This window comes from Pipistrellus kuhlii, unplaced genomic scaffold (assembly GCF_014108245.1).
Source record: "Pipistrellus kuhlii isolate mPipKuh1 unplaced genomic scaffold, mPipKuh1.p scaffold_m20_p_8, whole genome shotgun sequence".
NCBI classification, from domain to species: Eukaryota; Metazoa; Chordata; class Mammalia; order Chiroptera; family Vespertilionidae; genus Pipistrellus; species Pipistrellus kuhlii.
Window position 1 is genome coordinate 45,712,200 of NW_023425584.1, and position 26,697 is coordinate 45,738,896.

Consider the following 26,697-nt stretch of genomic DNA (forward strand, 5'->3'; position numbering starts at 1 on the left):
CCTGTGACTTGACACTCGATCCCCAGTGACGCGAGCGTCGTCCTGCGACTCCACCGGAGGCGGCCGCGCGTGCGCAGCAGCGAAGGGGCGGGGCCGGACGGCGGGGGCGGGCGCCGCGGGGAGGGGGAGGCTGGTGGGGCGCAGGCGGGGCCCTGGGGGGGGGAAGGGAAGGTTTGGGGCGGCGCGGAGGGGCGGACCTTGACCCAGATAAGGACTCCGTCACTTCCTATTTGGGGACCTTCTGAATCCGGGTCAAGGGTGTCCGCCTTCCCTTCCCGGCAGATCAGGCGGCACCCTCGGTGACAGCGGCTCCACCTGGCTCAGCCCAGGGCCCGTCTCGTCTCCACACCTGCTGAAGCCCGAACGCCCACCCCTGTCCCGTGCCGCGGAGGCGCGCTTCCTCCACCTGCCGGCTCACAACCCCGCGTCCGAAGAGCCCGCCGCTGCCGGGGGCCCTCCGCTGGCGCCTCCGAGCTGATGCTGAGAAGGACCGCGGACCCGGGGCGGCGGCGGCGGCGTGCGGGCCTCCGGCTCCCTAGGCCCGCCGCGGGCGGGGCTGGCTCTCCCGCGCCCCACGCTTGCCAACTCCTCCCGCCCGCTCTTGCATGGGCCCCCCTGCCCGATAAATGTGGCTGCTGAGGCGGCGGTGGCGGTGGCCGATCCTGCTGCTGCTGCTGCTGCTGCTGTGCTCCAAGTGTACCTCCGCCCCGGGGCCCTCTCGCCCCACCTCGGGGCTGACTCCGCCCGCTCCCTGCCGCTCGGCCTGGCGACGTGACGACCATGGACAAGATCCTGGAGGGCCTGGTGAGCTCGTCCTACCCGCTGCCGGTGAAGCGGGTGATCGTGCGGAAGGTGGTGGAGTCGGCCGAGCACTGGCAGGACGAGGCGCAGTGCCAGGCTATGTTTGACCTGACCACCCGGCTCATCTTGGAGGGCCAAGACCCCTTTCAGCGGCAGGTGGGGCACCAGGTGCTGGAGGCCTACGCACGGTACCACCGGCCCGAGTTCGAATCCTTCTTCAACAAGACTCTCGTGTTGGGCCTTCTCCAGCAGGGCTACCATTCGCTGGACAGGAAGGATGTGGCCATCCTGGACTACATCCACAACGGCCTGAAGCTCATCATGAGCTGCCCCTCGGTGCTGGACCTCTTCGGCCTGCTGCAGGTGGAGGTGCTGCGGCTGGTGTGCGAGCGGCCCGAGCCGCCGCTGTGTGCCCGGCTCAGCGACCTCCTGAGCGACTTCGTGCAGTGCATCCCCAAGGGGAAGTTGTCCATCACCTTCTGTCAGCAGCTGGTTCGAACGATAGGCCACTTCCAGTGCCAGTCCACCCAGGAGAAAGAGCTGCGGGAGTATGTCGCTCAGGTGACCAAAGTGAGCAACTTGCTGCAGAACATCTGGAAGGCCGAACCCTCCACCTTGCTGCCTTCCCTGCAGGAAATTTTTGCAAGCATCTCTTCCACGGGTAAGGGTCACTGTATCCCAAGAAAATCTCTCTCGGAAGCTCGACCTGTCTCGCCCACATACATACACCATGTTTGCTTCCCTGCCCTGAGCATATTGTTAATGGAGAACAAATCTTAGTGCCTCATTCAAAATGTTATTCCCATCCACTGTCCTATTCAGGATGTTTCTTTAAAGAGCAGGCCGTGTTTTTATCTTAAACGTTGAGAACTTCGAGGTCTAAGACCATTGGCACTAAACAAGTTGCTTAATTACCCAGCCTCTGCTCTAGATGTGAAATGCTTTGGGGATGACAGCTACTAAATAAAGCTTCTGTTCATTAGTGACTAATGGTAGCCTAAAAGTGTTTACCATGTTATTATTGCACTGTAACCCTATTATTTTATTATCGTGAGATTCTTCCCCCCCCCCCTTTTTTTTATGATTTTAGAGAGGAAGGGAAAAGGGTAGAGAGAAACTTCAATGAATGATAAGAGAATCATTGATTGGCTAACTCTTGCACTCCCCCTACTGAGGGTGGAGCCTGCAACCTTGGCATCTGCCCTGACTGGGAATCAAACCTTGACCTCTTGGTTCTTAGGTCTGTGTTCAATCACTGAGCCTCACCAGCCTGGCTCCCCTGTTTTTTTGTGTGTTTTTTTAATTTTCCCATTTTTTAAAATTCATGCAGTTTTATTACTGGCTAATCCCAGTTAACTGTAGTTTTTTGAGTATTGATGTTTCCTGTCTACAGTAGTGTTCCTGAGGAGACTGAGGGAAGGGAAAGAATCTGAGGACCTAATGGGTGTTTTTTCACTTGGAGGATAGCCCAGGAACTGCATCCTTAGAAGCAGGGAGGGGTCAAAGTGACACTTAGTAAGAAACTGCTTTGTCATCCAGGAATTCTACTTGAACTTGGAGCTTCTAGTTCTGTAGGTTCTAGGACAGTAGATCCAAAATCATGTTCAGTTCCTCTCTACTTGGTACAACTGTTCTCCCTGGCTGTTGTTGGAAATCGAACTTGTGACAGAGGTGTCCTCCTTTATCTTGAGAACCAGAAGAGCAGTTTTAACAAGCTCCATGCATTCTGATGAATTAAATAAATTTACAAAAGCATTACCAACTTTGTATTTGCAGGATCTGAATTGGTTTGTTTTTGTTTTTTTTTAATTTTTGTATTGCCTGTGTTGCTAGAGTTATATTTCCCCAGAACTTTTTCAACTGTAGCAATAAAGATGCTTATTTTTATATCGTTTAAGTAAAGTTCCCTCTCCCCAAATTTTCACTTGTTTAAGATATATATATATATATTTTTTTTTTTAATTTACTTTTATTGATTTCAGAGAGAAGGGGATAGGGAGAGAGATGAAAACATCAATGATCCCTATGGGGGATTGAGCCCACAATCTGGGCAAGTTCCCTTGTCTGGAATCGAACCCGGGACCCTTCAGTCCACAGACCAGCTAGGACTTTAAGAGATTTTTAAATATTTTCCTTAGAACACTGTACAGACTACTGTAATTAATAGCTATAAGTTACTTTGGACAATCTAACCTGGGAATTAAATCTTACATTTCTGCTTTTTAAATGAATATTTTAGCTCGACAAAGACAATATTAAAAAATGCAAGAAAATAAAGTAACTCATGGACCCAATATGGCAATAGTTTTTATATTGCAGTAGTTCTGTCTGTAGAATGAACAATCATTGTAATTCTTAATCTCTAAATTTCTGTAATGTAACATTCCTTTTATGTTACCAGTACCCATGAGGTGGAGCTTGACAACTGTTTTCCAATTAACATCTTTGCTGCAATTACTTTTTTTTTTAGTTAATTGTTCTCTCTCAATACTTCACTTGAACCTTCTTGCCATATCCCTTTTTCTTTTTAATTAAAAAAAAATAGATGCATCATTTGAACCTTCTGTAGCATTGGCAAGCCTTGTGCAGCATATTCCTCTTCAGATGATTACAGTTCTCATCAAGAGCCTTACTACGGATCCAAATGTCAAAGATGCAAGTATGACCCAAGCTTTTTGCAGGTACTTCTTCATGACACTAAAGATGGTAACTGTAGATTTGGGAGGAGGAAATATTTTGTTGCATTTTTGTCAATAATGAAAAACTTAGAGAGAAATGTTTAAAACTGAAATCATGGAATCAAATATATAAAGAGTCTCCAAATTAATTGTTTACCTTACTATAGGCTTGACCGGCATCCCAGTAATTGACAAATCCATTTTTATTTCAGTTTTTTAATTTTCAAAAATATACATACATTTACATATGTTGTACAGGCAGGAGTTTTTTGGATTATTACTGTATTTTACTAGTTTCTTTGCTCATTGTTTCTTGTGACCTGTTTCTTCCCTCTGGGATCTTATTTTTTTCTTCTAGCTAAATATTTACTTTTACTTTCTCTTTCAATCAGGATTTCTGAGTAATACACTATTAGCATTTGTCTGTTTAAAATGCGGTTAGGTGCCCGGCTAGCTCAGTCGGTAGAGCATGAGACTCTTAAAATGTGGTGGTGTTTTTTTTCTTATTTTTATTTTCTTATTATTCAATAGCTAGTCCTATGATACCATACTGTTAGGATCTTCTTAATATTACTTGTTTTTGTTGACTTTTCCCTTTATTATCACTTTATCAATTCTCATTTATATGTGGTTGAGTTCTAAGTCTTTATGTAAAGTTATCATTGTTCATTTACTTTTAAGAAACACTTTTTATCTCCTCCATGTCCACAAAAACATTCCTTCTGTGTTCTATTGAGCAGCAACACTCGTGCCAGTGTGACTGCAACAGCACTAAAATTTCTTTCTTTTTGAAATGAATATATCATAAATTATGTTGTCTTCTAAGTAAAATAGGAAGATACAGAGAAATACAGATTTCACAAGTGAAAGTAAAATCAGAAATCAATTGGTTGGAGCCTCACCTTCATTGCCTAAGTAACAATAGCTTACATTTTCATTTCATGCCATAACGTTGCAACAGTCTTCTCGTTGGTCTTTTTTGCCAGCAGTGACTTTATCTCTCTTCTCTAAGTCAGCCTGACCTACTCATTTTACCCTTCTGATCAAACTGCAGTGACTTTCACCACTTACTAAGTCAAGTGCAAACTCCACTTCTTTCCGTTCAGCACTCCTGGTCTTAATTTTTCAATCTTTTCAAAACAACTATAATATCCATCTTATGATTTTATTTTGTTTTTAAAATATATTTGGAAATTAATTTTTACCTACTGGTTTCTATGGGAGGTTTGATGCAGTTTTTATATTACATTTCTAATTTAGCTACATGATGCTATTTAACCCATACCTAGAGTAATTATTCTTATATTACAAATATAATTGAAAAGGATAGTAGTGTTTATTCTTACCGTACTCCCACCTTATACTTCCCTATACTCTATATTTCCCCCCATGTTAGCACTTACATTTTACTGTCATTTTCTGTAATGCAAAGAAATGCAAATGTTCCATTAGACATTATGAGCAGCCTCAGCCCTGACTGGTGTATCTCAGTTGGTTTCTGGTTAGATACAACAAAAGGTCTCCATTTTGATTCTCGGTCAAGGGCACATACCTGGGTTGCATTCACCCTGACCAATGGAAAATAAATCTTAAGAGCAGAAACCTTAATAAAGATAATACCTGAGTGTTAATGTAGACAGTTATAACTTAGCTGTTATAAAAATAACCATTTCAATTTAGAAGTCAGTCCTTTAAAAATATTTGGTAGAAGAGAGGCATCACAATGAATATTTTCAGTGATATATTTTAACTCATTTACTCTTCACATAAGCTCTATAAAATAAACATGTCTATATATAGTCTACAGATAAGGAAACAGACACAAAGAGGTTAAATAATTTACCTAAGTATTTAAGGTCCCCAGCAATAAATGGTAAATTGGATTTTTAAACCAGATCACTCTGACTAAAATCTGTTTGTTTTTTGTTTCACTACTACTTTCTTATTATATAATCCCCCAAATTGGATTGCTGGATCAAATAATATGAACATTTGGCCCAATTGCTTTCCAAGAGTTGTACAAGTCTTCATTGTGATTGATGTCTACATTAGGGACAATCTCCATCAAACCCTATATTATTTTGTTTTTATTCCCAATTAACTGGGCTGATATTCAAGAAGGAAAACACTAATGCAAAATGAGGCCACTTAGGACATTTGCACATTCGGTACGCTTTCATCTATTTGAAGTTTCCTTTTGTTGACTTTGTTTAGTAGAATTCTAACAAGGATGAAGAGACCTGTATCACAATTCAAAGTCTAGGTGTGTTTTTAACAGTGCATTTCATATTTCCAGAGAGAAAAAATTTTGGTTTACATCTGTTTGTCTTAGTTCAGATAGGTATATTTGAACTGTTCTTCTTAGAGTAAATTTGCCTAATAAATTCTTAATATCAATATGTAGCATAAATTTAAAACTTAAGGTAAAATGATAGTTTATCAGAAATTCTTTTTATGAAAATGTGTTATATAAGAATCTCAGCTTATGTGATTGGAAACTCCTTGAGTACAAGCACCCATTATACTGGTTTCTACATCTTTTTTTTTTTAATATATATTTTATTGATTTTACACAGAGAGGAATTGAGAGGGATAGAGAGTTAGAAACATCGATGAGAGAGAAACATCGACCAGCTGCCTCCTACACACCTCCCACTGGGGACGTGCCCACAACCAATGTGCATGCCCTTGACCGGAATCGAACCCGGACCCTTCAGTCCCCAGGCCGACGCTCTTCCACTGAGCCAAACCGGCTTTGGCCCATTTCTACATCTTGATTAGTGCTTTTTACAAGCAAGCTCAGTAAATAGTGAGTCACAAAGAAAGTAATTATCTACTGTAACCTATTATTTCTAAATAATGTTGAAAATATTGTCAATATTAATAATTTCTTTTTCTTTAATTTTCAGGATGATTGATTGGCTGTCCTGGCCATTGGCTCAGCATGTGGATACATGGGTGATTGCACTCTTGAAAGGACTGGCAGCAGTCCAAAAGTTTACTATTTTGATAGATGTTACTTTACTGAAAATAAAACTGGTAAGTGGGAGTATATGTCTACTAGAGGCCCAGTGTACGAATTCATGCACCAGTGGGGTCCCTCGGCCTGGCTTGTGAGAAAACTGGCTCTCCGATACCCCACAACAGATCCCAGATTGCGAGAGGGCATAGGCCAGGCTAAGGGACCCCACTAGTGTACAATTGGGGCTGGGTCACCTAGTCCCTATTGGGGTATATCACGGCCAGCCTTCCAGGGAGGGATGCAGGAGGTTGGCCAGCCAGGGAGAGACTGCAGGAGGCTTGAGGGCATGACTGGCTTGTCTTGCTTAGTCCTGATCTGCCGGACTCCAGCAGCAAGCTAACATACTGGAGCATCTGCCCCCTGGTGGTCAGTGCACATCATAGTGAGCGGTTGAGCATCCTTAGCATATCATTAGCATATTATACTTTGATTGAATGGACAACCAGACACTTAGCATATTAGTATATAGGATTAGAATGTATGAACTTATATAATCATTCTTTTTATATTTGGGTTGTCCCCTTTAAAGCATCTAATTTTGAGTATGTTCTTGTTTGGTTTTGTTTCGGATAATAATTTTGAATAGGCTATAAAAAATTAAAATGCTATTTAAGTGTAGGTAATAAGTAATTTGCTGTTTCAGATATTTAATATGAAAACATGTTTCTTCCATTTTCCCTTAAATCGAACTAATCAAGCTTTTATTAAGGTTGCTAGAGGCCCGGTGCATGAAAATTCATGCACTGGAGTGGGTGGTCCTTAGCCTGGCCTGTCCTCTCACATTCCGGGAGCCCTCAGGGCAAAAGGTGACCCAGCCATGAGGGGAAAGCAATGCCCCATCACACCTCTGATGCTGCCACTGCTGGCAGCACAAGCCTCAGCCAGCCCTGGTTACCAGAGCCTCGGGTGACCCTAGGCTGCTGGGCAGCCACCAGCCAAGGCTTGTCTGTGCCTCGGGCCGGTCCTGGGCAGCTGGGAGGCTCAAGGAACTAGGGGTACTCCAGAGGCAGGTGCGTGGTGCTGCCCTGGCGGGGCTGAGAGGACTGGGCACCACCATCTTGTGGCTGTGTACCGCCATCTTTGAGGGTGGGGCAGTCAATTAGCATATTCCATCCTTATGGAATATGGAAGAAAAAGGTGCTTTTCATGAGGCATTTTTAAAAATACCCTATATAAAAACACCCTATATAAAATACCAGTCCCCTTTGCCACGCAGCATTTCCTATTTATCATACCCTGTTTTCATATCACTTATCTCCGTGTTACTTTTTGTTCCTATGCACCCTCTAGAGACAATAAATATTTGTCAAATTAATTGATAATGGACCAGGGAGTTACCATCTAAAAACTTGGTTTGACAGATTTTCATTTGATCAGGAAGTTTTAAGAGTTGCTTAGGCCATTATATTCCCTTGATTTCTGTCATGTTACTTTCCAGCTTTCCCCCTCTCACAAGGTTTAATAAGTCAACATATGGTATGATAGAACTTTCCAGAAAGGGGGATATTCACATAAATAATTTTTGGTCCTAGGAAAATAACCACTGATTGGGTTAAGGACTTTCTTGCAAACTGTAGATTGGTGTCTTGTCTTTTTTTGAAGGTTTTTAATCGACTTCAGTTTCCTCTTGTGAGGCCTGGTGCTCTTGCAGTTCTTTCTCACATGCTGCTTAGTTTTCAGCATTCTCCAGAGGCATTCCATTTGGTAAGTTATAACAAGGTTTCTACATTGTCTTAAAATTTTAGTTTAATATTGAGTCACATTTGTATATAGTGAAAAGATTGTACATTAATCTTAAATCTATTTACTTATAGCTTTATGATTTTTTTTAGAAATCTGAGATTGTGGGATTTCCCTCCAAAGAATCTATTTTCAAAATGTTTAGTATTTCTCCCAAATGTTTCCATTTGTCACCACAAAACAGCAATGTATGAAATCACTTAGGATGAGTTATTTCAGGAGTTAATTGCCCTAATTGTTGGGCTTGATCATTAAATCAATAACCTTATATCAGTTTGTTAACTCAAACTTGAGCTAATATAGTAAATATGCTAGTAAAGTCTCCCAAGGGAAAAAAACATCAATTATTTGTCCCTGGCTTTAGGCATAATCATGTGTATGCCATTTGGGGGGGGGGGGGGGGGGGGGAGAGGGGGGGAGATTATTTTTTAAAATTTCTAAGGAGAATCTCTAACAACAATCATCCATTCTAAGGTTTATTACTATTCTCATGGAGCATAGGCACATTCCTTAATCTCTCTGAAAAAGTAGTTGAGATAATAAATGATTGCCTTTGAATTATTTGCCTTATTGAAGTAAGTAAATAGGAAATCATTTATTTAAGAACTAGAGGCCCAGTGCACAAAATTTGTACACAGGGTGAGGCGGGAATCCCTTCAGTCCAGCCTGCACCCTCTCCAATCCAGGACTAAACCAGCAGTTGGACATCCCTCTCACAGTCCAGGGCAACTGGCTCCTAACTGCTCACCTGCCTGCTTTCCTGATCATACCTAACTGACCCCTGCTGGCCTGGTCACCCCCAATTGCCGCCGCCCGCCCCCCCCCCCCTCCCCCTGCAGACATAGTTGCCCCCAACTGCCTCCCCATGCCAGCCTGGTCACTTCCAACTGGTCACCCCGCCGACCTGGTCACCCTTTACTGCACCCCCTGCCGGTGTGGTCACCCCCAACTACCCCTCCCACCCCCCGCCAACCTGATCACCCCTCAGTACCCCACCCCCACCCCCCACTGGGCATGGAAGCCCCATGCAGACTGCTGCTCAGTCATTTGGTTGCCCTTCACTAACCCCCCTATCAGCCTGGCTGCCCCACACAGCCTATTTGGTCATCTGTTTGTTTGTTTCTGTTGCGATGGTCGCTTAGCCTTTTATGTATATAGATTAGTTAGATCTGAAATTAAATTGTGATCTGACTTAGTAAAATTTAAAAACAAAGACCTAATTACTGCCAGAGTAGTTGGGATAGCTTACCTACTCAACTAAAATTAGCTTGGGCATCTAGTAGTGGGTCATGTTGTAGTTAAATCACCTATAACTCTAAATAACTCAGCAAAGGACTCAGGTTAGGAGTTGTTAAGTATGAGCAATAATCTGGAATCGCTAACATCATTATTCATTATATGTTTAAAGTATTTTAGAGCAAACCAAGATTAATATTATGTGAACCAAGTTGGTCTTTATGTGTTTTTTATAAATGGGGAAAAAAATTTAGTGGAGTAAAAATATGACCTGGTCACATATATCGTTAGTTAAACCATTGTCCTGATATGCCAAGGTTACGAGTTCAATACACAGGCAAGGCATATGCAAGAATCAACCAGCACCCTTGCTGGTTTGGCTCAGTGGATAGAGCATTGGCCTGCAGACTGAAGGGTCTCGGGCTCAATTAATTGTTATTAATGCTATTTGATGATAAGACCTTAAAGCTATAACTTCATTTTTATTGCTAATTAGCAACCCGAAAAATGTTTTCTAAATAAAACTTAAGATACTTTTACATATGAGTATAAATACCTAATATCAGATTATAATTATTTAGTTGGAACAAGTATAACACTGTACCAGTGGATTGAGCCATTTCTGCAAAATAGTTTATTTTATTAATAACCTCTTAAAATATTATTTCTGTATTAACTTTTAGTCTAATTTTATAATGAAAGAACATTATTGTGTTTACAACACTAAAGTTTTCTAAATGTTTATAAGCAATGAGCATTTTAGATTTTCCTTTTATTTTTAACCCCAGTCTTTTAAAATAATAGTTTCGGATTCCCTTTAAGAGGAATGGGTGTCATTTTGTAAGCATCACCATGCTAACATCTGACATCATCCCTATGCTTATCTAAATGAAAGGTAATCCTGTAACCTGAGCTGTAATTTTAGATACATGCAAAAGGTATTTTGAAGACTTTTCTTGAAGTAAACTTTAATATACAAAGCGTGTATAATTCTTCCAAGTAAGAGTTCTAAAATTCACACTAGATGGAGCTCTTATGCTAATTCTAGGTTTATCTTTTTTATTTTTTAAAAAATATATTTTATTGATTTTTTACAGAGAGGAAGAGAGAGGGACAGAGAGTTAGAAACATCAATGAGAGAGAATCATCGATCAGCTGCCTCTTGCACATCCCCCACTGGTGATGTGCCCACAATCAAGGTACATGCCCTTGACCGAAATCGAACCCGAGATCTTTCAGTCCGCAGGCCGACACTCTATCCACTGGCCTAGGTTTATCTTTTAAGTTTGTTACTAATATTTTTCAATTGAAGGCATTTTTAGACTGCAGTGACTAGGACTTTAGTTTGCATTTTGGTTGGAGAATAAGGATGACAAATAGGTGTATTATATGGAATTAAAATCATGTGACTTTAAAAACTAAATTTACCTTGATATTCCAGAAATTTTTTACTTCTCAGTTTTGTTTTAGAAAAAGTGTGTAGCTGAACATATGGAAAGTTATTTGTTTATTGTGTAACAATTGAATTCTATTTGTAAGCCAGAGAATTTGTTGCTAGTTTGTATTGATTGAGGAATATTTGTCTTCCTTTCTCTTCAGATTGTTCCTCATGTGGTTAATTTGGTTCACTCCCTCAGAAGTGATGGTCTGCCTTCCAGTACAGCCTTCTTAGTACAGTTAACAGAATTAATACACTGTATGATGTATCATTACTCTGGATTTCCAGATCTCTACGAACCCATTCTGGAAGCAATAAAGGTATGATAATAGTTGCAACAGTATTTGTGGATCTGCAGCCCATCATGTGATAGATGATGTTTGATGATAACCAGCTATTCATTTTATTTCCTTATGGTAATATGCTTTTTATTTGAAAAATTTTGTTAAAATCAGGGTTCATTAAAGAAAACAACTTTGTTTTTTTGCTGTGTTTTTTTTTTTATTTCATTTTAGCTGTGGACTGTTCATGGATGTCCATATGTCATAGAAACTTTACTTGAACTATTTGTGAACTTGCCTTGTGTTTTTAATTTGTATAAATGTTCAATATAAAAACCACTAATTCTCTGTTTTGAAGAATGGGTCACACTAAGCATACTTTTAGTAAACTTACTGCGTAATTAGGGAGTAGCAAAAGAATTGGAGAACTTTCCTTAGTCAGATTTAATTATAAATTATTATAAATCAGTTCAATTGATAATTCTTTTTGAGATCTGAAATACAATATAAGGTTTCATCTTCTGTATCTGAAATGAATAAATAAACATTTTATTATTTAATTAAATCAAAATTATATTGGTTGAACCCAGAACACAGCATTATTAATTCATACTATTGGTTTGACATTTGATACTGCAGAAGTAAATGTCTTTATGTATAAGAGCTGTCATGTATTTGATAGTGTTAATCTCTCTCTATGATGTCACTATGTGTATAGATGAAAGCTAGTTATGCTTTATGTCTTGAAAATTCTATTGACTGAAATAAGCTCAGAAGAAACAAGGGTCTTACTCTGAACTCAGGAAGCACTTTATAATAGCACCAAAAAATCCAGGAGATTAAAATTCCTTCAGATATTATTTATTTATTATCTAAGATATAAGTGCCAGATGATATTAGTTCAAAAAGCCTTAATAATTTTACCAAGTATTCTTATTCTCCAGTGCTCTACTCATATTTGAAATCACTTACTCTTAAATATTATCTCATAAATCACAAAGCAAGTAAGAATAATCTGTATTTTATAATAATTTTCAATATGGTTAAACATTTTTCATCATAATTACTTTGAGACTTTATAAGATTAATATGTACTGGGTATTGGTAGTGAATGAAAAGGAAAATTTTTTTTACTACATAATATAAAAGAAAGTGGTTTCAGTTATTGAATTGGGTGATAATTTAGGTCTTATTCTATAGCCTGTGAATAGTGCTACAGTATACTCTCTGATCTGTTTTATTTTTAAAACATTTTTCTGATAAATATGAAACATGAATAGTTCAAATGTGACTTAATTCCTGTTGTGTGTGTTTTTGACAATTGGTCAAGTACTATCAAAACTAAGAGGGAGGGGGGGGAAAGGTTAAATATTAGTGGAAGAGCATTTATGATGTTAATTTAATAACAAGAATAGTGTATATTTAAAAAAATTTTTTTCTTCTTTATGATCAATAGGACTTACCTAAGCCCAGTGAGGAGAAGATTAAATTGATTCTCAATCAAAGTGCCTGGACTTCTCAATCTGACGCTTTGGCATCTTGCTTGTCTAGACTTTCTGGAAAATCTGAAACTGGGAAAACTGGTCTTATTAATCTAGGAAATACATGTTACATGAACAGTGTTATACAAGCATTGTTTATGGCCACAGAGTAAGTTTAAATTAAGTTTAAATTTGAAGCTTTTTATTTTCATTTTAACTGTAGAAATTGATGCATGATGATGAAATGCAAAATGGTAAGATTGTCTTCATATTATTTCTTATAAATGGCAGAAATATTAATATTTTCATACAATTGCCTTATTCAGAAATGAAAAGGTACTATTAAAATATTAACTTAAGTAAATTCTACTTTATATTATATATTACATTTAGAATCTTATGAATTACTCCGACTTGATAGTTATTATTGTAACAGAGTGATTGGTTGAGTTTATGCCTGAGAATTTGTGTCCTCAATTACTAATTTGTTATTATCCTATAAGGTTATGAACTTTTATTTTATTTTTTTAATACTGACCTGAGGATATTTTTTTATTGATTTTTAGAGAGAGTGGAAGGGAGAGAGAAAGACTGAAAGAAATATCGAAGTGAGAGGTTGCCTCCTGCAAGAGCCCTGACCAAGGCCTCGGGCCTGGGAGGAGCCTGCAACCGAGGTACGTCCTTTGACCAGAATCGAACCCAGGACCCTTTGGTCCTTAGGCTCTATCCACAGAGCCAAACCGGCTAGGATAGTAGTGATTTTTTTTAAATCAGTATATCTTTCGAGGGGGTCTTATTTATATTTTTCTGTCTGTAGATATTTTGCAGTTTATCAGATCAATAACTCATTAGTTGCTGCTAAAGACGTTTAAGCTCTGCTTCCCACCTTAACTTGATTAATACTGAACAAATGTGTAAACAGACTTGTTCCTTTGCCCTCTTGCAGTTTTACTTTTAAATTCATTGCTTTTATAGCTAAGCAAATAGGAAACCAGAAGTTGTTAGCTATGCGAATGCTATCTGTAAAGTTACAAACTAATGATAAATTTTTCCTAAAGGCTACTATTATATATTTTTTGCCAATAAATAAAACATGTAGGTTTTTGATGTGCTCAGTGAGATACAAAGAGTAAAGTTTATTATGGAGTGCTAAATTCAGGGCAGCCAGATATGCTGAATTTGCATAATAATATTCATTCATTTGGAAAGAACTTATCACAGAACATTTGCTTTCCATTGAATAAAAAATATACATTTACTATCTTTAAAAAAAAATTTTTTTTTCCCTAAAGGCAAAAACATGGTTGAATTTTTCTCTTCAGCACCAATAGAGATTCATGGAATTTGACTAAAGATATATAGAAGTTGAGTTCCAGGTCTTTTTATGCCTGCCTAGAGGAATCATAAACTAAAAAATGAAGAGTTAGCTTTATTTGATTTTCTGACTCCTAAGTACATGTGTACACTCAAAAACTAAGGTGTTTTTTGTTTGGTTTAGTGTTTTCTTTGTTTTCAGGTTTTCTTAAACACAAGTAATACTAGGCATAAACCTGAAAGAAACCATATCTCACCACCAGAGGTCATCTCATCCAGCCATCTTATTTTATAGATGATAGAGAAAGCAGAGTAACCTAATTCAGTTATAACTGGCTAGCAGTTCAAACAGCTCATCTATTGGACAGTGGCCAATTATAATTCCATCTCAGAATAGGCAAACAGCATATTTTATGTCTTTGGTAATATGTGAAATCTTTATGGTGCTTTTAAAAAATTGAATGTGAAAGTACATAAAAATTTTACAATTTTAATTTTTTTAAAAATCAGGCATTGCCATTCCCAAAGATAATTTAAGTTTTATGTGCAGTGTTCTAGACCTTGTTTATAGTTAAGAGACTTTATCTAGTATATAAAAAAAAAATGTATGTGGATAAGGAAAAGGGGGGGAGGGAAATGGGGGACATCTATAATAGTGTCAACAATAAAAAAAATAAGGTTTGAGTTTGGAATATCCCCATGGTAGGACAGTGACAGAACTGTGTTGTTTTCAGTAAAGTATCTGCCATAATTCACTCAACCTTACTCCTATTGGTGACTATTAATAGCTTGTTTTGCTCATAATGAATCTCTCACCCCATATGCTTGTGAGAGGGTATTCTTTGAATAGGACATACCACATGTCTCCAGAAAGGCTTTAGTATTTAAACTTTCATATTGATTTCTATATAATCTGGATGATAATTCTTTGTTATATTTTTCTACTCAGTGCAATTCTAATTTGCAGTGTTTTACTTGCAATTTATTATTTTATATAGTTACTTCTGCTATTTTTCAGTTATAGTGCCTGAATTTTAGGAAGCCTTTTTCTCTCTTTTTTTGTTAAATACTTCAGTAGTTTTATATTTCACATTTAGCTCAATATCCCAAGTGGACTTGTAATGATGTAAAATCTTACCTAACTCCATTTTCCCCCCCAATTGTTCCTATAGTACCATTTTTTAAATCACTCTAACTTTATAGGATCTTTTAATTGGAGGATATTACTTATTTCATGCAGATTTGAAAGAATTTAAAAGTTGCTTACTTGGGGTATTAATTAATAGTTTAATCTATTTCTACTTGGTGATCCAGAAAATAGGAATGGTATGTGACAGTACATATAGGTCATTTACCAGGCCACACAGTAAGTGCTTAGGTACCATCATTCTTCCCTTCCTTCTTCACTACATTGTCATTAGTAACTTTGCTAGATAAGAGGCCATTGGTGAGTGAAGTTTTACTTTGAAGGTAAGTTCCTGAACTAACTTCCGTTTAGCTTTTTAAAAAATGCATATGTATGCACACATTTATATGAAAATCGTTATATTTTATTCTCTTTCAGTTTCAGGAGACAAGTATTATCTTTAAATCTAAATGGGTGCAATTCATTAATGAAAAAATTACAGCATCTTTTTGCCTTTTTGGCTCATACACAGGTGAGTGTAAGTATGAGTAGTATGAATATGTTAATATTCATGTTATTATGGTAATATTCTTTAAATTTCACATTATACCAAACTTGGAAAGTCCTTTTTAATTTATGAAAAAATATATATCTCACCCTGCATAACTAATCTACTTAGAAATGTTAAAAAGATACTGCCTAAAATCAGGATATACCCTTAAATTTTTTATTTATTTCTCCTACTTTCCATTTTTATAGATGAGTATTATGCTAACTCATTATTGTAATTATTTTCTATTTAATAAAGTCTCATAAAGAAATCTTTTAAAATGCATTTTAATAGTTTATAGATACTAAATTGGTAGATTTTCACAGAATTAAACAATTAAAACAATTTTGTGGACCCAGAGTTAGATGTGACCTGGTCTAATCCCTGATATAATTTCTGACCTTGAGCAAGTCACACAGTTTCTCTAGATCAGGGGTGGGGAACCTTTTTTCTGCCAAGGGCCATTTGGATATTTATAACATCATTTGCAGGCCAAACAAAATTATCAGCTTAAAAATTAGTCTGCTGAATTTAGTCAAACAATTAACTCACCCCTAATGCCTTGTCAGGGCCAGACCAAATGATTTCATCAGACCTATATGACCCTCGGGCTGGATGTTCCCCAGCCCTGCTCTAGATCTTAAATCTCATCTACAGAATGAGAAGTTACGACTAATGGTTATCTAAATCTATTTCCAACTAGTTTATTTGCCCACATGTTTGACAGCTTAGAGTAAAGGTTAAGCTCAATATAATTTTTTAAAGTAATCTTTATTCAACATATAGTAAGATTTCAGATTTTAGTTCATGATGTGAGAATCATTTTCTTGTATTTTCTCTACTGATATCAAAAGAGAGAAGCATATGCACCTCGGATATTCTTTGAAGCTTCCAGACCTCCATGGTTTACCCCCAGATCACAGCAAGACTGTTCTGAATACCTCAGGTTTCTGCTAGACAGGTAAAAAGTACATATATATATTTAATGATCACTGGAGGATATATTTAGAGAGAGGAAGGGAGAAAAGAAAAAGAAATTGATGTGATGATGTGAGACAAAAACATTGATCAACTGCTTCCTACACATGGCCTGACTAAGATTCAAACTCACAACCCAGGTAAACTTTTTGGTTAAGGGACAGTCCTCCACCAACTGAGCCACCCATTCAGGACTAGGTAAAAAGTATTTTTAAAGTTATGATTTGAATTATGTTCTTTCATAACGAATTATTTCTACACAATATTGTTTTTAGCCTTAAAATATATATTTCAAGTGTTGTTGCATTATATTTTTAAATGTTCTTTTATGATTAATGTGAGGTTTTGTTGTTGGTGGTGTTTTTTGTTTTTTTACTTTAGACCAGATGTTCTCAAAGTGTGGTATGAGGACTCCTAAGAGTTCTTAAAACACTTTCTATATATCTGTGTTTATGTAGTTGAGGCCACATTTTCTTCATATACTTCATCCAAAACAACATATACCATTAGACTGAATACAGAGCAGACATGAGGATCTAGCTGTCTTCTATTAAGCCAAATACTTGAAATATATGCAAACTCTAAAACAATGCCATTCTACTCACCAAGTTTTTTTGTTGTATGACATTTAACTTTTTCAGGAAAACATTTATATTAATAAGTAATGGATTTATTATTTTTAAATATAGATTATTTTCATCTCAGTTTTGGATAGATATAACCACATAAATTTAAGCTCTTGGGCTCCTCAATTATTTTTAAGAGTACAAAGGTATCCTGAGACCAAAGAAATGTAAAAGCTGCTCCTTTGGATGGATTCATAATTGTGTGGCTTTGGTACATTTTATTGTCTCCTTAGCACTTAGTTCATAAAGCCTATTATGTTATATCTTCCTTTCTGTTATATGAAAGACTAGTGAAGCAAGTTGAGCTTGACATACACGGCCTTCCTTCCATTCAGCTGAGGATATGTACAGTGATTTCTTTGTGCCAGGCTTTGTATGAGACTCCAGGCAGACAAAGAAATAAGACAGTTAATGAGAACATGCAATTAACTGCAACGTAGTGCTATAAAATAGTAGTATAAAAAAAGTAATGAAATACAGTGTCCAAATAGCCTGTACCTTCTCTTCTAACCTATGTTGTCAAACTGTTCAGAATTCCTCTTGATTAGAAGAGGACAAACTTGCTTTTTTAAGTTAAACATTATATATTTGACTAAAAAAATAATTGGCCTGTCTTTATAAACCACCAATATTTTGTAATAGAAATGACATTTAAATGTAAGTGAAGTACTGTGTAATGATATACTTTCCTGCAGGCTCCATGAAGAAGAAAAAATCTTGAAAGTTCAGTCCTCACACAAGCCTTCTGAAAGTCTGGGATGCATTGAAACTTCTCAGGAAGTAGCCAGTAAGGCAGCTGTACTGACAGAGACCCCTTACACAAGTGATGGTGAGAAGACTTTGATAGAAAAAATGTTTGGAGGAAAACTACGAACTCACATATGTTGTTTGAACTGCAGGAGTACCTCACAAAAAGTGGAAGCCTTTACTGATCTCTCCCTCGCCTTTTGTCCTTCCTCTTCCATGGACAGCTTGTCTTTCCAAGATCCAGCATCATCGCTCAGTATACCGGATGGTGGTCTACTGCAAGCCTGTCCTGGTCCTTCAGAAGAACCAGGAATTTATAATCCAGCAGCAGCTACCTTTGTCTATGATTCAGTTATGAATGAAAGAATGGCAGGCCACCCTCCTGATGAATTTTGCTGTACTGAAAATACTTCTGTCCCTAGTGAATCTAATAAGATTTTTATTAATAAAGATGTACCTCAGAAGCCAGGAGGTGAAGCCACACCTTCAGTAACTGACTTACTAAATTATTTTTTGGCTCCAGAGATTCTTACTGGAGACAACCAGTATTATTGTGAAAACTGTGCCTCTTTGCAGAATGCCGAGAAAACTATGCAAATCACGGAGGAACCCGAATACCTTATTCTTACTCTCTTGAGATTTTCATATGATCAGAAGTATCACGTGAGAAGAAAAATTTTAGACAATGTGTCACTGCCACTGGTTTTGGAGTTGCCAGTTAAAAGAACTACTTCTTTCTCTTCATTGTCAGAAAGTTGGTCTATAGATGTTGACTTTACTGATATTAGTGAAAACCTAGCTAAAAAATTAAAGCCTTCTGGGACTGAAGAAGCTTGCTGTCCCATTTTGGTGCCCTATCTATTAAGTTCTGTTGTCGTTCACTCTGGTATATCCTCTGAAAGTGGGCATTACTACTCCTATGCTAGAAACATCACAGGTACAGAGTCCTCATACCAGATGTGCCACCAGTCTGACACTCTGGCATTAGCTTCCTCCCAGAGTCATTTACTAGCAAGAGATAGTCCTAGTGCAGTTATGGAACAGGATTTAGAAAATAAGGAAATGTCAAAAGAATGGTTTTTATTTAATGACAGCAGAGTGACATTTACTTCATTTCAGTCAGTCCAGAAAATTACGAGTAGATTTCCAAAGGACACAGCTTATGTGCTTTTGTATAGAAAACAGAGCAGCACTAATGGTTTGAGTGGTAATAATTCAACCAGTGGACTCTGGGTAAATGGAGACCCACCTCTACAGAAAGAACTTATGGATGCTATAACAAAAGACAATAAACTATATTTACAGGTAAGTTGGAAATATAAGCTTCATCATTTGTGGAAAATAGTTAAACAATGGCTAGGTAGTTTAATGAGCACCCTAACTTTGAAATTCAGCTTCTGTATTTTCCAAGGAATTTACAGTGATAATTCTGAAATTTGAGTCTGGGTTTATATGAAATGAGTTAAACCTATATAACCAAGTTGTTTTACTAAAGTTATGAATTATGAAAAGTTGAAGTTAGATACAAAAAGACCTTACCTGTTTTTAATTATAAAAGATGTGATTATTATAAAACACTCCAGGCAAAAATACAGAGTTTAATAAAATGGTAGTATCTCTCCTCTTCCCTTTAGTCCCACTTACCAGGGAAAACAGCTGCTAAATTGGGTGTTTATTCCTTTTAGACCTTTGTGTAAGTATTTTAAGGGCTATTTCTTGACATTCAGGTAGGTAAAATAAAGGACACTAAAAGCTAGAAAAAATAAAGACAGAATATTTGTATTACTTAAGGATCTGAGCAATAAAACCAAGGAGAAAAAATAACAGTAAAGAAAAGTCATGGAATAAAGATTTCACATAAGCTGAATTTATAAGTACACTTTTTGCAAGGAGTTAGTGATTTTATTACTTTAAAATTAATAAAAGATCTTGCTCAAAATACTTTTCTTTGAAGTTTGCCAAGTAGCTATTAATATAAAGGACCAACAGTAAATTATATGTGAAGTTGTAAGTTTATTAGCTGGATAATCCAAGTAATTTTATGAGCTTAAAATTAATTTCTAAAACTTCTCTGTTTGAAGCTCCCAAAACTAAAAGATACAGATAGTATAAGAGAAAAAATGGACCGCTATAGTACTATTTTTAGGAGGAATTCTCAAAAAGTTTTGAAATTTACTGTATTATAAAATACTTAAAGATACATGATACATTCTTAAAGGAGTATGCAATGTACTAGAGTGACAAAAACACTACATTTTTCAGAAAAATAATTAGAAACTCTAGAGTATTTGTTAGAACTGATTTAGAAACAAGATTCTCACATCCAGTCAGAAGGCTTATAATCCAGAGAATATAATGTATTCAACCATGTCCTTCCTAGATAGCAAATAAGCACTGGATGTTAAGCATCACGATTCTTAAAGATTAAAGAGGTGGGGTAAGGGTAAGAGGGTTAGGTTGAAGTAGAAATTTTCTATAATATAAAATACAGAAAATATGACCCAGTGCAATCTTGATTTTTGGAAATATGTATATTATTTATATTGCAGTGATTGAGTGAAATATTTATCAACGGAGGGACGTGGATTTTGAAAAGCTGAGAAACTACAATTTCTGTGATAGGAATGCCAAAAACACTTATATAGATATTAAATAGATATTACAGTTTATACTTATAAACTGTAATATCTATTTACATTGCAGCCTAGCTCTAAATGATTTTTTCTGACTTGCCATTTTCCCTTGACTATACAATTTTTGAGCACCATTTATTATTATTGTTTAATTGTCCCTATAAAAGGGTTATGTATTTTCATTCAGCTTTTCAGTGTTGTGCAATTCTAAGTTTCATCTTCAATCTCAGATTGGTAAGTTGTTTAAAACAAAAAACATATAATGCTACTATGCCAGATGGAGCAACGTAACTGGGCTTGAAGCTAAATTTGGATATAGTACATTTATTGTTATTAATGTTAACTGTATTTTGAAAGTTCTTGAGGATGATTATGCCTAACAGGTTAAGGGTTTTGCTACCACAGTGGCTTTTAGACCTGGGTGAGTGACATTGACCTCATTTGAAAGGCGTAGACCTTTTCCCAGAAAAATGGGTACATGCCAGAATAGTTTATATCTTGTTCCAGGGAGTTGGTGCCAGTTTTTAGAGCCTTGTTTTAGAACTTGTCAAATGAATTTGCCATATTCACTTTTTCTTCTTTTGTGGATAAGTATCAAATAGTGTTCTAACCTGAGATCATTAATATTTATTGAGCACCTAATAGGTGTCTGGCACATAGGTGAATATAATTCCTGATAAAATTGCTAATGGTCAAGTAGAGAAAAGTTTTCAGTGTTACTGTAAGAAGATAAGCTCCATTTTCCTTAGCAGTATTTTGAGATATTTTACTTACTAAGAAATACTCTAAGGAAAAAGGTATTAAAAATCATCCAGCTTTCTTTCATTATTTGTACTTTTTATCGTAATCACCCACTTCCAAAATTGTTAGAGTAGATAATCTGTTGTCATAATCTTTAATTCTGCATACTGTATATTAGGGGGAAAAAATCATTCTTACGTACTGATGGGTGTTACTGTATTTTGAAAGTTCTTGGGGATGAAATGAAATATAGAGACATTTTTGGACTGTGGGCTTCAGTTTCCTCCTCTGTGTAGTCTGATACTGAAACAAACAGACTTTTGGGTCTGTCATTCTGTAGACTTACACCAAGATTTTCTTCTTTATCAAGTTTGCTCCATCTGTGATTATGTACTTTACTGTAGTAAGATTTGGAAAGAATTAGTGTAGTCAGTATTTTTAGTTACTAAGATTTGAAGGATGCTTATTAAGGATTAAGGTAGCTTTAAAATATTTATACAGGTGATATATTCATCCATTGTATTTGGGAATTTGACTTTATTAAAATTATTTTTAATTTTAGGAACAAGAGTTGAATGCTCGAGCCCGGGCCCTTCAAGCTGCCTCTGCCTCCTGTTCATTTCGGCCAAATGGATTTGATGACAATGACCCACCAGGAAGCTGTGGACCGACTGGCGGAGGGGGTGGAGGAGGGTTTAATACAGTCAGCAGACTCGTATTTTGATCCTGAGAGAGTCCAAAATGCACTGGTCACAAAACACCCGATACTTTGACTGTTAAAATGTCACACTGTAATAAGTATCATAGCTATCTTTTATTTTTCTTTTCATTAGACCCTTATACTTTTAAGAAAACACACTCAGTGCTTGTTTTTATTTTCTTGACAATAGATTTATTAACAAAATGCATCATGGGGGGAAAAATCTACCTCTTAAAATTCCATTTGCTTTTATGCTTAGACATGCTTGACCAAAAATTTTCAAAGGAAAATATATACCTGGTCCCTAATTAAGCTGCATTAAATTTAGTGGAAGCATTTAAATGCTCCTATCCTCAGTTTTACAGAACAAAAATTTTAATTCACTTAGCATCCTTCATAAAAGAATTATGTTAGAGGTGAAGGAAATATTGTTTGAAAAGAAGAAAAGCCCTTATTTCCTATGTAGTTATCCCATTATTAAATTTAAATCTTTGAAAATATGAGAGATGATAAGGGTCTCTAATGAAGGCAATAACATAAAATTTATCAAGCTCTTGTACTTGTCAGGATTGTTTAATGCTGTCTTCAGCATCACTACCTGCATTTGAAGTACAAATGTTTTTAAAGGAATTATTTATACGTACATGATGACTTGATTTTAAGAAAAAGTGCATGATCCTATAGGAGCAACATTTTTGCCTACACATTGCTAACTTTATAGTATTTCTAATTGTTTAGGGATTTAAAAATTCTATTTCAGGGAGTCCCTCTTCTGTGTGTTTTGAAGGAGGTGAGTTCTGTATGTGCCTTGCAGTACTGTAATTAAAAAATAGGAATCTTTGGCTGCGGGAAAGCTTTTTTAAAATGAAATGTTAGGGAGTGATTTTTTTTGTGTGTGCTAACATTAAAATTATAACTTTTATGAAAGGTATTATTAGATTTTCCTGAAGTAAAAATCTGATTGTTCTAAACCAATGCGTGTGATTGTTTTTAACTCTTAGGAGAAGAATTCATAGAAAATAAACCCAGTCAAGTAAAAAAATCTTTTTTTGATTTTGTTACTTAATCCTCAGAATATTAAACATTGAGCACATACATTTAGATGTGTACCTTTGGTTTTCTTTTTTCATTTAAGTGATGTGTTGCACCATTGTTTCTATTTCATCATTTCAGATAAGCTAAAATGTCAGCTGCTACCATTTCACATTTTCTTCTGCCAGGAAATGGAAACAAGTCAGATCTCCTTGGTCTTGATTATACAGTGCTCAAGAGTTATCCCACTGTCCCCCTTCCTAACGGTGCTAACCTACCCATGGCTGTACATTGTTCTGGAGATTGGTCTCATTTATTTTAAAAACACTTTAAGAAAAGAATATTCTTTGGTGTTTGGGGTTTATCTTTTTCCCATACTTTTAATGGGAGTGATTAAACACACACTTCTCATCTTCATTCTACTCACTACCTCCCACTTCTAGCCTATTTCCAGTCGCCAAGAAGATTGGGGAAATGACTGGATTAGTTAGCAACTGGAAATTCTTTACAGTATTAATCAAAATTTCTCTTCTTTATAAATGAATGAACTAGGAGGTTTTTTAATTGCACTTCCTTTCCTGTGGGCTTCTTCTTGTCCTAATGGTGAATTTCTAAGCTCTCCTATGTGCTTACTTATCCAAAGGTCAGATAATGACTTATAATGAAGTTATATCAGTCTCAGCATTCACTGAAATTGGTAGTCATTTAATAATTTGAGGATTGATATTGGACCCAGTTGCTTCTAGAAACTTCCTAAAAAAACAATTAGCGTATTTTCCAGTGTATAAGACGACCTTTTAACCGAAAAAAAAGTCTACCAAAAATCAGGGGCAAAAGGCCAAAATTGCACAAAAATTACCTGCAGATCTTGACGGCAAAGTAAGTCTTTTCATTGAAGTGGGGGGTAGTCTTATACAGCGAATATAAGCCTAAACCTATGTTTTAACTAAAATTAGGGGGTCCTCTTATACGCCAGAAAATATGGTAGACCAATAAACAGTTTTATATATGAATATCAAGTCATTTAAGGATTTTATGTCATGGTAATATGTACTGAATTTTTAAAGTGATAAAAAAAGTGAAATTTTAGGTATCTAACACTAAAAGTATTCTGATAATTCTAATACCAAAGACTTGAAATTAAAAACTTCCTTTTAAGATTAAAAATATAGAATTATTTGCTGAATTTAAAGTGTTAATGTCTATGGAAGACTTGGAACTAGGGTAACCAGAAGCCTCATTAAAAAACTCACCTCATTGAACTTAAATAAGCTAATATTAAAGACTGCTATGATCTACTTATTCCTTAGCATCCTTGTTACTTAAAGCTTTATTTCTCCGTTTTAGGTTTTTTCCCCTGCCATATTCCTAGCCTTTGTACTTTCTTCTGCCCCTTGCAAATGTTCTAAGGCCCTACTCAAGGCTGAGTTTGCTATCTCTCTCTGTAGTTCAGTCCAAGGTAATCAGTTTATGAAGCTGCTCATTGCTATTTAAAAGGAGTTTATTAGGTCTCACTACTGACAAAAATGAAAAACTAGAAACCTAAGTCTGTCCTTTTAAAGATCTTCATTGACACATTGAGAAATGTAGATTCCCTTCCCTTCCCTCTCCCCCGAACCTCTCCCGAGAGATTTTCAGAGAAGAAAAATGTGATGTGGTCAGTCATGCAAGCACTTGGTAACCCATAAACAAAGCAGGTGCCTATGCAACTCTAAATCATGACACTTAGCTAGCTCAAGGTGGAGAAGGGAATCAGCTCATTCTCCAATGGGTATTTTCTCACCACTTCTCTTCCAACTGAATAATCAGGGAAGCGGGACAGCAGGGGGCTAGAGACCCGAGCTTTTGTCTCAATGCTGTGCAGTGTAAGGTAACAGAAGAATCCTTTGGATATAGAAGTAAAGGTATCTCCCAATGTCCAGCTATCGGGGACTTTGAGACAGGTTCAGAATATCCATTATATTTTAACTCATTTGGGAAAGAACAAAATATTTCAAAAGTAAGTCTTTGAAGTAAAATATATAATGTTCTTTCTCATTTCTGTTCTTTTTATGGCAATGTTATTTGTAAAAATAGCTGTCATTTCATATGCTACAGCTTTACAAACTTCCCTAACCTCTTATAAACAGTGTTGAATGTGTGCCCAGCAAAATTTAAGGAAAATAAAATTGATCTAGTTCAGTACACAGATCTTACTGGAAATCACCAGTAATTTTGATGTTATGTATTTCGTTCTACTTAAATATTAGTACATCTTTTTCTATGTGTACTTCACATAATATACTCTATACAAAGAGAGCTTTTTAAATGAATATTTCAGAGGAAATACCATGCATATCTATATATAGTATCTTTTCTCATAAGAATGCTCTACTTTGTACATACTTTTCATCCTGTACTTTCTAAAGAGTTTAAATTTTTTAAAAATATATATTTTAATGATTTTTTACAGAGAGGAAAGGAGAGAGATAGAGAGCCAGAAACGTCGATGAGAGAGAAACATCGACCAGCTGCCTCTTGCACACCCCCTACCAGGGATGTGCCCACAACCAATGTACATGTCCTTGACCGGAATCGAACCTGGGACCTCTCAGTCCACAGACCGATGCTCTACCACTGAGCCAAACCGGCTTCGGCAAGAGTTTAGATTTCTAAAACTAAATATTTTTGAAGTATAGAAGGATAAGTTATTCACATTTTATGAAAACTTACTAGGAAACATAAACTGTTAATAGCTCAGTGTGGCTCAGTGGTTGAGCATCGACCTATGAACCAGTAGGTCACACTTCAATTCCCTGTCAGGGCACTTGCCCAGTAGGTGTCATGCAGGAGGCAGCCAATCAATGATTCTCTCCATTAATGTTTCTGTTTCTCTCCCCTTCTCCCTTTCTGTCTGCAATCAATAAAGTATATATATTAAAAAATAGTATCAGTAACATCATCTAGACTAGGAGTAAGGTAAAAGTGATCCTGTAACTAAGAGGGTAAAGTCTAAAATATTTCAATATAAGTTGTTCACACACATATAAACATTTACCAAACTGCCATATTTCATCATAGCGTTAGCTTCATTTTGTTTTTACTAAGTTAATTTTCTTAGAGTCCTCTTTAGAAGTGAATGAACCTCAAAATGAGTAGGGAATTAAAAAACAAAAAACAAAAACAAGGATTCAAAGTGAACAGTGCCTTTAAAAAAATCAAACTTGAGCCAAAACCGGTTTGGCTTAGTGGTAGAGCATCAGTCTGCGGACTGAAAGGTCCCAGGTTTGATTCCTGTCAAGGGCATGTACATTGGTTGCGGGCACATCCCCAGTGGGGGGTGTGCAGGAGGCAGCTGGTCGGTGTTTCTCTCTCATCGACATTTCTAGCTCTCTATCTCCCTTCCTCTCTGTAAAAAATCAAATAAAATATATTTTTTTAAAAATCAAACTTGAACTTGTAAAGAAACTGTAGCTTTCCCATATAAGAAGAAATTTTGCTATAGAAATATTTTTTAACGAATGAAGATTTTTGTAAATCTTTACTTCGTTTACAAATTTTAAGGGATTTGTTATGTAAAACCTTTAGCCCCAA

The 26,697-nt window shown here is 36.6% G+C and overlaps 1 protein-coding gene across 4 annotated transcripts; it reads left to right on the top strand.

The window, feature by feature from the left end:
* Positions 1-220: 220 nt before the first annotated feature.
* Positions 221-23,187, top strand: USP38 (ubiquitin specific peptidase 38). 4 transcript variants are annotated; one of them, XM_036423618.2, is made up of 10 exons: positions 222-1,462; positions 3,347-3,482; positions 6,389-6,518; positions 8,104-8,205; positions 11,077-11,235; positions 12,653-12,846; positions 15,556-15,649; positions 16,522-16,628; positions 17,967-19,323; positions 21,955-23,187. In XM_036423618.2, exons 1-10 carry the CDS (start codon positions 781-783, stop codon positions 22,114-22,116), a joined length of 3,123 nt encoding a protein of 1,040 aa, XP_036279511.1. In that variant the 5' UTR covers positions 222-780; the 3' UTR covers positions 22,117-23,187. The 4 variants fall into 4 exon arrangements, with proteins under 4 accessions (XP_045432902.1, XP_036279511.1, XP_036279513.1 ...); XM_036423620.2 differs by lacking the exon at positions 8,104-8,205; XM_045576946.1 differs by lacking the exons at positions 15,556-15,649; positions 16,522-16,628 and having other exon boundaries at positions 221-1,462.
* The last annotated feature ends 3,510 nt before the right edge of the window (positions 23,188-26,697 follow it).

Coding starts and splice junctions, on each gene's coding strand:
- USP38 (XM_036423618.2), top strand. CDS start 781: ATGGACAAGATCCTGGAGGGCCTGGTGAGCTCGTCCTACCCGCTGCCG. Junction 3,483..6,388: donor ATGACCCAAGCTTTTTGCAG/GTACTTCTTCAT, acceptor TTTAATTTTCAG/GATGATTGATTGGCTGTCCT. Junction 11,236..12,652: donor CCATTCTGGAAGCAATAAAG/GTATGATAATAG, acceptor TATGATCAATAG/GACTTACCTAAGCCCAGTGA.